The 12,716-nt window shown below is 30.8% G+C and overlaps 3 protein-coding genes across 6 annotated transcripts in view; 1 reads left to right on the forward strand and 2 right to left on the reverse strand.

Annotated features, from left to right (window-relative positions):
* The window catches only part of LOC115240215 (protein FAM160B1-like), an 8,333-nt gene extending 6,025 nt beyond the window's left edge, over positions 1–2,308 (reverse strand). The window contains exons 1-2 of the mRNA XM_029815243.1: positions 1,867–2,308; positions 249–653 (exon numbers count right to left, since the gene is read on the reverse strand). Coding sequence (XP_029671103.1) covers positions 249–653; positions 1,867–1,911 — 450 coding nt within the window. The 5' untranslated portion in view covers positions 1,912–2,308. The remainder of the gene's footprint in view (positions 1–248; positions 654–1,866) is intronic.
* The window catches only part of LOC115240269 (BRISC complex subunit FAM175B-like), a 30,882-nt gene that overhangs the window by 2,355 nt on the left and 15,811 nt on the right, over positions 1–12,716 (forward strand). The window lies entirely within an intron of this gene.
* The window catches only part of LOC115240247 (hexokinase type 2), a 16,318-nt gene continuing 7,749 nt past the window's right edge, over positions 4,148–12,716 (reverse strand). For 2 of the 4 annotated variants that reach the window (XM_029815292.1, XM_029815301.1), the window contains 6 exons: positions 7,763–7,925; positions 7,010–7,365; positions 6,456–6,555; positions 5,861–6,215; positions 5,384–5,654; positions 4,148–5,101 (listed from right to left, as the gene is read on the reverse strand). In XM_029815292.1, coding sequence (XP_029671152.1) covers positions 5,024–5,101; positions 5,384–5,654; positions 5,861–6,215; positions 6,456–6,555; positions 7,010–7,365; positions 7,763–7,925 — 1,323 coding nt within the window. In that variant the 3' untranslated portion in view covers positions 4,148–5,023. Of the gene's footprint in view, positions 5,102–5,383; positions 5,655–5,860; positions 6,216–6,455; positions 6,556–7,009; positions 7,366–7,762; positions 7,926–11,557; positions 11,990–12,716 lie in introns of those variants that run through there. The other 2 variants (XM_029815310.1, XM_029815318.1) reach the window with 2 other exon arrangements.

Consider the following 12,716-nt stretch of genomic DNA (forward strand, 5'->3'; position numbering starts at 1 on the left):
TATATATATATATATATAGAAAATTTTGCATATAATTATATGCACAGTTCCTAATTTATATAGTAAAGAATTGAACTCTAGAAACACTTCAGACTATATATAAAAATAGTATGCAGGGTAAAATAGCTATAATACCTTATAGTTACATATTCTTTGTTTTGTTGCTTAATTGCGAGTAAACTTTTTCTCATAAAAAGTTTGATATAACTCAATAGATCGCAATGAATTGATGCTACTGCTAACTATACCTCTTCACCCTCGATTGGCGATGGTGGGTTTCCATTGCAGAGTGCCACGAGTCGTTGTATAGGCGCGTAGATAGATGCATGATGTAAGAGAGGATATTTTGATCTACCCAATAGTTTCCTCAGGAAGGTGAGACAAACCGTTCGCATACCAGGCGGCGTTTCCGCGCTAGCCAAGGTGGCTAGAAGATCCAAAAGTTTGTGCTGTAAAAGATATTCCAAGCAAGGTCCCGGTTCATTCACTTCTTTCTCTTCTTGTAATAAGATTTCTAGCAATACATCCAAATGTCGAGGTATATTGGTGTTCTGTACTGGAACCTTGCAATCGGTCAAGTGGCTCACATAAAAATTCATCAATTGCTTCCAGTGATAAGTAAAATCTTGCAATGGCGTTGCCGGTGGGGCTATCTGGAAATATAGTAGTGTAAATATTGAATTGAGAAATCAAAGTAGAGTAATTTGCTCTTAAGACTGATTTAATTAGATAATAAATTAACATATTAAAAATTTAAAAATAAAAAATTCAGAAGATAGTTTTAAAATTCACATTTATGTTTAGAGCACAATCTTCGATTACATATCAATAACTGCAATTATAATCTGGAATTATTGATATTTCCATATCAAACAAATATATATAATATCATTTAAAAAAGTTATAAAATTATAAATAATGAATAAGAAATTAATTTGTGTTATTCACATCAAATCAATATGATTTAAATAATTTTTCTTTTTTTATTGTATTTTTGGTAAATATATTGAGAATAATCCATTCTAATTTTACTTACACGGATTTAATAAATAATAAATAATAAACGTATGGAAATATCAATTTTTATTCAAATTTTGTAATTTTGTACTTTTTCATTTTGCGTATGCTCTTATTGCCAGAGTTTCGTCGGTATGACAGATTTTCTAACCTTCAAAAGTGGCATGTTTAACGTTTAATAATTCTCTTTATACTATCGAGTGACGATTTTTATATTTCAAACCTTTGTTTTTATGCAAAAAGACATCGATTAATGTATTTTTATCAAAATCTAAGTATATTGTTTTATATTTATATTATTTTTATATGACACAATTACAGGACATTGAAAGAATCTGGAAAAAATGTCATCCAATACTCTGAATAATATTTTATCTGAAAAATTCCTAGAGCATGAAAAAACTGTTTCCAACTGTTAAAAAATATTACTGGAATAATAATTCCTGTGTAGAAGAGAAAATTCTATTTTAAAGAAGATAACATTTATTTAGATGAATGAGAGAGTTATATAGAAACTCAAATAAATTTTGTATACATGTTTAACTATTAGATCACATATGTCATTCTGTTTATTGATAAACACTCTTTTCTGTCAATTATCGTATTCAAGTAATTTTCTGCATGCAAAATTGCAAAGTTTATTCGAGCGAAATCTCTCTTCAGAGTCATTATTCTGTGATCAACGCATTATTAGATTTTTTTCCTGTCGGATTTCTGTGAAATCGAAATTAGAATAGCACTAAATTTGTTATCTCGAAACACAAGGACGAACGTAATTACGCGATAGCAAATTCTCGTCGCCCTTGCCATCGTAACTCGTAACCAACAACCAACTAAATGTCTACTCACCACGTCAATGGCATTTTTCAGGGCGCTCTGAATGCCGCTGATCATGTTAACTCATTCACAGAATACACTCGTGCACACCTTTTGCTTTCATTCGCGGATTCGAAAGCCGTTCTCGCGAAGTGTCGTTCCGATGCGCTTCATCGCGTGATGAAGAATAAATTTTCCGATAGCGGCGACAGACCGCAACTTTGACGTTTGACGTGTCCCGTAATGTTAAACGATCGAAGGTGCACCAGGTGGCGACTCTGAACTCACGTGCGTATGCAGGAATTATACCCGGTGTCGTAAATAAATTCAGAGAACACGATCCGGTTATGCAATCGGATGTATTAATGGTATGTTCGGTGCGCTTACATTCAACGCAAATTTTTCTGTTATATTTAAGAAATTAATAATTTTTTCGTTCATACATAATTCATTCTATCATTCAATTGCTTCGTTAAAGTGTCCTTGTGAATGTGAACGCACCACACAATATTATAAATTACCCGGCAACAGCTGAGTAAATATCTTCACGCGAACGCGCGCGTTTTAAGAAAATTTGTAATACAAATAATAACTGCAACATTAAAAATTTCAAGAGGATTTCAAAAGAATAGTCGATCAAATTATCTAGCTTATTGTTAGTTTAAATAGAACAATGAGTAAAAATCACTAAAAACATCAAATTGTAGAAAATGTTTGGTAAAAAGATTTTGACACTCAAAACCTTTAAGTAAACTAAAGAAGAAACAATATATGGATTTATTGCAGCATATTAAATAACTTTTATATCAACGATATTTATAGGTATTAGTTTCTCCGGAAATATTATTGAATTATTCAATATTTATTTTTTGTATAAAAGCCATAAGAAAACAAAAATTTAAATGCATTTCATATGCAATAACTCAATAGCTTATGATGATGAAAATAAATTGTTTCTTTATATATATATATGATTGTTTATTCTCAGCATCAACGTGTACATGATAACAACATTAATAACGTGCTATTTGTAAAAAAGTCACGAATTCGGAAACGATGTCGATAATTTATACGCATTTTTGCAATCAACTTCGCAAGTTTTGTTTCTAACTTTCTCTCTCGATCATTATCTCTCTCTTTCTCTCTCTTGCACTTTTTCGTTTCCATGAATAATTTCTGTGACGTGTATACAACAGTAAGGAAATATTTTTTTAAATTATCGTTGCTCGATTTTACATTTCATATTTTACATCTTTTAATTTAATACATATACAGCACGCAGTTACGTTATTTTCAATACTCAATTTATCGTAAAATTTATTGATTTATTTTACTTTTTTCTGATATTTTTCAAATGTCTTCTAAAAATCTTTTTTTCCTCGATGTAAACTCACAGATAATGAGTGTTGCTAATCTTTGCTAGTAGTAGTATTATTTAAGAATCAGATTGATTTTTTTTTATGTGTGTGATTGATGTGTGTCACGCTTTAACTTATATCATACTTCATTAACTTTCGATTTTACTCTAAATTTCGTAAATACTCACCAATTTAAGTGCTTGTATTCGTCGTAACATAGCAACAAAGAAATTTGTGTAACTTGCAAGAGAAAATCAAAATTTTCAAATTTTAAGATTCTGAAATATACGCGCTATATACCTAGTTGAAAACGGATATTTTAACACTCCAATGGAGTTCGCGGAACTTCAAGATTTATCATTGGTCTCATTAAACTTTATCGTAATAATGATAAGAAGGTACCCTGAATTAACAACGAACAAGATTCTTCTTTATCTTACACGTAATCGTACAAATTATTTGATAATGAATGAATAACAGAATGACTTTCTACATACATCATGTATAATAAAAAAATTCAATGCTTAAAATTTTAGTTTTGTAAACAAATGATAATTTTATACTTTTGAAAATATTGTTTTTAATATATAAAATGTTGTTTTTTTTTATAGTTACGCTTTAAATTAAGATTCTATTAAAGTATGTATAATTTTGTTCCAAAATATATATACATATTTAATAATTCTATTACAAATTTTTTTTTTTTAGATATTCAATTTCGAAATGAATTAAAGAATTTAATTTTGATTTTTCTTTTGTGTGTGTTTGTTTTTTGCTGTGGCGCTTAATTCTCGGTATTTTATTAACCGTTAATTATCCGAAAACTACAACAAAGGTGTTTCTGTGCTTGTATTAAGAAAAAAACGCCTGAAAAATCTGTGTAATGAAAAAAACATTTGTTTTGGGATACTCTGTATAGTGAAATGAAAGGATCAACTGAAGCAATACTCAATTAAATATCGATGGAGAACTGTGTTTATTCTCGATTCTATCAATTCCTTGTCGATTTTCACAATCGATATGATGTCACGTGATCAATTTAATATATTATAGATTAAATTCGTTTGCACTTGTTGATATTTGTTAACAACGGTTACTCGACATTCTTCTTGCCAGTTAAATTTATCTGACAATTTTTCGATTTGTTCACACATCTAATTTTTTCTCACTAATTTCTCATCGAAGAGTTACGAGATGATTAACCAATTACGGTAACAACTGGACATGCGAATTATTAACAAATCACGCTAATTAGCGAATATTGTACTTGACTGCCGCAGAATGGATATCTATATCCTCGATTTTTCCTGGTTTCTTGTGAAAGAACATTAAATATTCTTTTACTCTAATACGCTAAGTTGTATTTTTTGTGCTCTATGTACAAGAATTATTCGTCGCGCAATTTTTCTGTTCATTCCTCCTAAAACTGCATTTTCTTGCATTTTCTACACTCAAAATAGGGCAGATGTATATATAAGTGATCTATATATAAGTATTACTTTAAAATCTTTTTTTATCGAAAAAGGGCCCATAGTGTAATTATGCTCATAGACATTTTACGCGCAAACCCTTTTTTCGGACTAGTAAATTATTCAGACTTTGGAGAAGCCTTAGAATAATGACCTAAAATGATTTTAAATAAATTTAAAGGAAGAAGGACACAGTGTAGAAAATGCAACTGAAACGTAGAGAAAAGTCATAATTTCTCTTGAACGCTCTCGTTCATATTCACTCGCTCATCATTCATTCAGATCAACTCTCTCGTACCGCTGTCTGTGTCGGTTTTATATTACACATAATTGAATTCTATCTCGCTACCGACAACTGCGTCTTCACCGTTTCTGTGATGCAACTGCGGCGACCAAAGCTGCACCACGGCCGCTACCGTCTTCCGAGAGCATTAGATCAAACTACAACAAAAAAGAAATTTTCATTGGAAATGAAATTTATCTATATATAAATATATAAATATATTTATGAAATTATCTTGTTCATTATAATAGAGCATTTTATTATCTCGTTAAAGAATTTGATGCCATGCACAAATGCAACATATTGTTTTCATTGTACATTCATTGTACATTCTTGTAACTGGCTTTGCGACATCGTTATCAACGAAAGACGCATATCTCGTCTCTCGTCATATTTATGACGAGGTCATAAATTTATAATCGTCTCGTCGTTATCCTCACCTTGTAAGACTGGAGTTCGTTGATTTTCGCCGTCATGAGATCGTGGAAATACGGGTGGAATCGATACACCGAGCCATCGATGCCCACAGTAACATTATCCTCGCCCATTTTATTCAGCAACGTTGCTATCCCCGCGCTCACCAGATGCGCCGCTCTCCTCGATACAACCGAACAAACATATCTTACATTCTCGCAATCCTGATCGCTCACATTTCGCAGTCCCAGCTCGGCCAATATCTCCCGACAGTTCGTGTATCTTCCCTTAGGATCGCTAAAAAACTCACAAATATTATATTTTCTTCGAATTTTTTTATATATTAATCCTCAATTAATCACGCGCGGTGACTTATTTCAGCCGATATCGCTATAGATTTAATCGCCAACAATAGCGAGTCCGTGCGATTAATCATGCTATGGATCGAACGCGATTGATTAAAATAATCTTAACGATTATATTCAAATCCGATTAGTACTTACTTTTCAATCTCAGAGACGTATTTAGTGAAAAACTTGCCGCGCTTTTTGAGATCACTTGGGAATTTGCCACCGAAGAGAAGACCGGCGCTTACCAACTTTTCGAGAACTAGTCTCGTTAGTTCACCCATGTACATTCCCGAAATCATTTTTTCAAATAGTTGCTTCGTCGGATTAATGGAGGTTTCATCTATAGCGCGGTCAAATTCAGTTAGTATGAAATCCAGCACACCTCTTTCACCAAATGCGCCCCATTCTGTGTTGATGAGCATATGGGGTTTGTTTTCGGAATAATTGCCCGGAATTGCACACTGCACATTCTTCGTTTTTTCGACGTAGCAGGCATTGCTTCCAGTACCTGTAAATGCAGAAAACTTTACTGATGCGCTTAGAATTTACAAACAGAAAGAGAAAAAGTTGGATAAATTTATTTTTTAATTGTTGAACGATCTTCTTCCCATATCTAGTCTGACAATTAGATTTGCAGATAAAATTTATCTAGATTGAAATACGCAATTCATTCGTCTAATTAATTAATATTAGTAACATTACGGTGATAATATATATATTGTACGAAAATTAGATGTTGCATACGTACCGACAATTAAACCGATCCTGCAGTTTTGATTTTTCCAAGCACATGACATTAAGGTACCGGTAGTATCGTTTAGAATTGCGCATACGTCAATGTTAACATCCTACGGGGGGAAAATATTGAATGATAAAATTATATATGATATATTGTATATTAACATATAATAATATGTTAGAGATTATATGTATATATGATTTTCCCATTTTTAATATCTTTGCACATAACATAAAGATTATCCCTAAGCGTAATGTATTTTATAAAGATTAATTAATAAGTAATTATATACTTATAATATAAATGAATTAGGATTAAAATTAATATTCGAATATAAATAGCCTTTTTGTGAAATATTTTGCTTCTCGATTGATTCTTAATCTTCCATAAAAAGAAAACATTAGAATTATATTTAATTAACATCTCAAAGAGAGCAAATATTTTATGAACCAGCAATATAAGTTCGCTCGATGCTTTTGTTTATTTTTTTTTGTCTTATAATAAGTTATAATTTGCTAACTATATCGAAACCCCATGTTTTCTTATGGTACTCCCGCACTTACGCTTCTTTTGCTAATTGCTTCTTCGAGGAGGGCGACAACGTCTTCGCCGATCACACCGCTACAATTGAAACCCTTGGTCCACCTCACCAAGTGACCCTTTGTCAACCCGTACTGGGACAGAGGGAAACTGAAGGTGAAGCCTAATGGCAGTACCTCATTCTGCAGATTCAAATCTTTTACGAATAATGCCAGGCACTGAGCGATGTGATCGAATAGTTGAGTACCGGTTCCCAGCATCAAGCTCTGTGGTATCGCGTAGATCTTGCTTTTCATGTCGAAATTCTGGCCATCCAGCGTGATTAACAACACTCTAAAGTTTGTGCCACCCAGATCCAATGCCAGAAAATTGCCCTTCTCTAAGACAAATAAACGTTTAACGTTAATTTGATGTAAATATCTCAATAACTGCAAATATCTTTAATTGCATTTGCAAAGAAAGATATTAATGATTTATCCGCAATTCTACATGAGATACAATCGCACGCGCATCTGATAAACTTTTACTTTCAATTTCTTCGTAAAAGAAACTTCGAGATATGATGTACGAAAGTTAAATTGTGCGAAGAAATTTTATTCTCTATATTTTCAACTTATTTTTACGTGAAAAATTACTTGCTTTTTAACATGAATTATGCTCTTTGTTTTGTAAGAGTTTAATTTTATTTTGAACTTCTTTTTCTTTTGTGGCTGTAAGAAAATCGGAAAATGTAATGCGACTTGTAATCGTTGGTAGAATGCATTTTTTTTATTTACCGGTGCCGTCTGGTAGATCCTGCACATAAGTGGTGAAGCACTTGACGATTGCATCATCATGAGTCGCTTTCGATAGACCCTTGTTTATTTCGTCAGTGAGATTCTGCATGACGAGGCGAAGCTGATCATTGGACAGGACGAGATCCTTGCAGGCATCCCGTATCTGCGGATAGAGAAACGAATGATGAGACTCGTTATCGATCCGCACGGCAGTGTTATTGGGTGACCTTGAGTCGTCCTTCGATACAACGCGCATCGCGTACGCGGCCGCGAAACGTTGCATAACATTCTTGCTCTTACTGATGCGCATATAACATCGAGAAACTTTTAACGCGAGAGACGATCGATCCTTTCCCTATCGATCCCTGGCATCAAGCGAGAGACTGTTAACTCCATGAGATATTCCGGATTCACCAAAAGATATCGTTTCTAAGATTTCTTGGGTTAATAAATATTTTGAAATCGACTTTACTTTAAAGCTATATTAAACTATACATTGATTCTTTTTAAATGAAACTATTTTAAATTATATATATAATATATTTTTAATTTATTGATAAGAGAACATTTTTATTGCACTTTTATATTTATATATGCTCTTTCTCTTCTTTACTTTTTATTTATTTATTTTTTTATTTATTTATATTTTTCTTTTCTCTACTTCTATTTAATAAAATAGAGAAGAGAAATATTTAATTCATCAAAAGAAATATTTGGAACAATTAGAAGATATTGAAAATATCATATTTCCCGCCAATTTGTTATACTCTTCCTCCCACCGAGAATGAAACATCGATCTGTGACGTCACTGACACACCCGCCCGCTATCCAATAGGATTTATCATGAATGAATAACATAGATGAATGTGCAATACTCACGTAGCTACGATTATAGTGAATACAAGTATGATATGCAAAGAAGCATAGTAGATAATGCACGTGGCATAATATGTATTGGAAATTCGAGTTAAAACTTTTTTTTACACCTGGTTAGCATATTTGCAGTACAGCCTAATATCATAAAATCTAATGAAAGCCAAGTCCATGATAATAATATAGAAATGTATGACACATGTGTTTGATAATTTCTGACGGCAAATTTCATGTAATTTAAGTTGCGTTTTAACAAAAAAATACAGTTTTATCTCTTAATTCTTCGTGGACGATACCTGTTGCGCACACAGGTGATCATTATTATTCGAAAAGTACTATGGAAAATAGACATCACTTTATCAGTCGATGGATATCAGTCAGCGGGTATCATAAATTCTAGGTAAACAAACAGAATTCATAATTAGGGAATTAATATACAGGATGTTTGATATTTTTTTTCGCATAAATAGAAGAGATTTCGTTGCATATTAAATTAGAGCGAAATAATTTTTTTCTAAGAATAGTCTTTTTTTTTTATTATTCAACATTTAATTATTCTTTAATTTCAAATATTTGTTGCAAATATTATCTTTTTAAATATAGAATAGAAGGTAAACATTATTATACGTTATCAATCAATTAAAGAAAAAAAATAAGAATAGTGAAATATAATGGACCATTTTTTCATTGTTTCCGGACAATTATGTGACTGCATACGTATATTAATTACATAATGGCAAATAATCAATATCATATAGATAGAAAGTTGTTTCCGGAAAATATATTTTCTTGTCATGAGTCATTGATATTAATCATTGAAATAATTATCACATATGAGTATATTGTACGAATTCATGAAACGAGATAAAGATTCAACGCGAAATTATGTTCGTTTTTTAAATTAACAGAATGTCTTTTGCCCATTGTATTTCATAGCAGTAAGAGTCATGAAATCACCTGCTTCTGCTTTTTATTACTTGTATATATCACAAGGTAAAAAAGTGCCCGATACGGTTCTCGATGAATACGATCAAATAATTCCGTTATCGCACTATTGACGTCGTCATCGTTGACATTTAGAAGAGACGCGGTTTATATACATTCCTTAAGCGGGATTAATTTCGTTATGTCGTATCTCTGTTTCACATACATGTGATTATAATTATCATAAACTTTTGTTTTTTAAATGTTAATATGGTAGCAATTTTCCAGAATTTTTTTTATCTTCATAGATTTTTAGCGAAAAATAAAGATTACATATTTAGGATTACATTGAACGGTTCGGCTGATGTAATCGTAAGATGATTTTGCATTTTTTATAATTTAAAAAGAAAATATATTTGAGAAGAAATTTAATCATAAAATTCTCCAATATTTTGGGAATAAAATTATCAGAATTTGTGCCAGCGTTTATTGTTCAATTTATTATTATTATTTGTTTTTTTACGGTACATTTTTGTTATCAAATTTTTATTCCTTTTTTACGGTACATTTTTGTTATCAAATTTTTATTCTTCACGTTATTTCTCCTATCTACCTTCGCCCTTTTAATATCTAATTCCTTATTTTATTTCCGATATTGGTTCTAATATTTTAACTTGCATAATTAATATTAAAAAAATTATTACATTTTATATTTTTTCAATTTGTCTTATTATTTTGGAGTTTTTTACTTTTTACCATCAATTTAGTTCTTTTCTTATTTCTAACCTTGTCCCTCGCCTTTCACCTCTTGCATTATACTATCTTAATTTACATACAAATGGCAAGAAATTGATTTTGTCTTTTTATGTAAAAATACCATATCATTTTTTCCGTTTCTTTTTCTCTTACATGTCCCAACCTTCTCTCTAATCTTTTTTTTTTAACCTTCGGGTCAATCTTATCTGTGAAACTTGCTCTTCTGGCATTTTTAATTTTTTTTCTCGATACATTCGAAATATATTATAATTTATTGATTTATTATAATAGTAAATAGATTATATTATTTCCTAAGATTTTCCCGTAATTTATAATGTTATCTCAAATCCTCTACTTAACCTTGTTTCTTTAGAATCGCTAATCTCTAAACAAACGTTATATTTCGCACAATGTTACATACATACACATGCAATTATCTTTTAAAATAGTGATACTTTACACTAAAAAAAAAAAAAAAAAAAAAANNAAAAAAAAAACTTGTTTTAAATCTCTTAAACTTTGCTTCTCTAATTTTCCTCCGAATGCTGTCCACTTTAATATATATAGTGTATATATAAAAAAGAGTATATCTTTAGAAAGAAATCATATTATTTTAACAATATTATATACTTGATTATCAAAAGAAATTTATCTCATAAGAGTATTTCATAAGATAGAAATGTTTAGATGAAATATGAAATTTTATATACAGTTCCATATATCTGTTTTTTTATTTATCTTTAGAATTGTTGTTAATATTTTATAGTTTTATATTTGAGTCAATTAATATCATTAGTCAGAGTGCTGAAGGAATAAACAATAACAATAATTTTTTTCCGGTCTCATATCTCTCTCGAATCTCGCTTCTAACCTTTTAAATTTCCCTTGAAAGTCTTTCAAAATTTAAATATTCATGGAACTTTATATTTAAAACACTTTGCTCTTTTAGCACACCTTTCGATACGTATATGAATACAATTAATTTAAAAAAACAATTATCACGTTTTTCACACAAAATTCATAAAGATTTTCTATCATTTTTTTTTCTTTCTCGTGATAGATAATGATAGTCCTAACGAAACTTGAAATGACAGATGACGTATATGTGTGTATGCAATTGTGTTACCTAATTTAATATAGAAATTATATTATACGCGCACTAACATAATCATAAAAGACATCAAAAATTTCTCTTATTTATTTTCTTAATCGATAAAATTTCCGTTTTTGCTCCTAACTTACCAAACTTCTTTCAAACATTCTTCAATCCAAGTATATATGATGTCACACTACAGACATACACAGACACAAATACACATTTTACCCTCTAAATCTTTTTTAATCTTCCACTTTTCGATCACTTGCTCACCTCCTGCTTGATCAAGTCACTGCACAATAATGTGGATGTCTTCATGGCCCTCCCAACCTCGCACTCGGTAGTGCAGCCCTCGAGCAGCTTCGTGGTTGCTGATTAGAATGATCAGCGGAAAGACGCAAATTAGACCACGTGTCGTGACGTTTTTTTTTTTACGTCGTTGACTTCGTGGACGAGCAGAGCTACTAATTTAGCTCAAATAGGAAGTGAAGTTTTTTCGATTTCTGACAAATGTGCAAGAGTTACTAGCTGTCTCTGTGAACTTTATATCGCGACTGCCTGGAACGACGGCGCCTGTTCCCCACGAGAACAATTCTGGTGGTGGGAATGGAACTTGTACACGGTGGGGCAAAAGGAGGCCATGGAGGAGGCAATGGTATCAGTGACGGACTCGTTTCTTCGACTCGCCCGCGATTTTTCTAAATTGGTGCAAAAAATGGCGCTTTCCTACGAAGATATTTGACAGAATATTCTATTCTATGAAGTCGTTGCTCAGGTCAAATATCGAATTCCGATAGATTCAATTTTACAACTTTAAAGTAAACTCTTTTTTTAATCGATTATCTTCGGATTTTTGTGATGATATTTTGTCCTTTCCGGTTTTCCTCAGATTATCACGTTTTATTTTATATTATTTTGAGAATACACTATATGAAGTAATGTATTATATACATATATATATATGTAAATACTATAACATATGAATATATGTGCAGGTTATTTAATTAATATGATGATTAACGAGATGACTAAAACAAATTTAAACATTTGCAAGTACTTTATTCGTTGATTATTTACTTTTTTTATTATTATTCGAATTTTTTGTCTGTACAAATACATATTTTCGAAATTTACATTTTTATTGCAGAATTATAATATAGGTGAACATTTTATTTATCGAAATTAAAATTAAAATTCGGCAATTTAAATTTAATTTAAATTAGCTTTAATTGATTTAATTAAATAACTTATACACTTTTTTAATATATTTTAAAAATGTATCTTATTAAAGTATTTTTTAAATTA

The sequence above is a fragment of the Formica exsecta genome, unplaced genomic scaffold (assembly GCF_003651465.1).
Source record: "Formica exsecta isolate Colony F162 unplaced genomic scaffold, ASM365146v1 scaffold117, whole genome shotgun sequence".
In the NCBI taxonomy this organism is placed as follows: Eukaryota; Metazoa; Arthropoda; class Insecta; order Hymenoptera; family Formicidae; genus Formica; species Formica exsecta.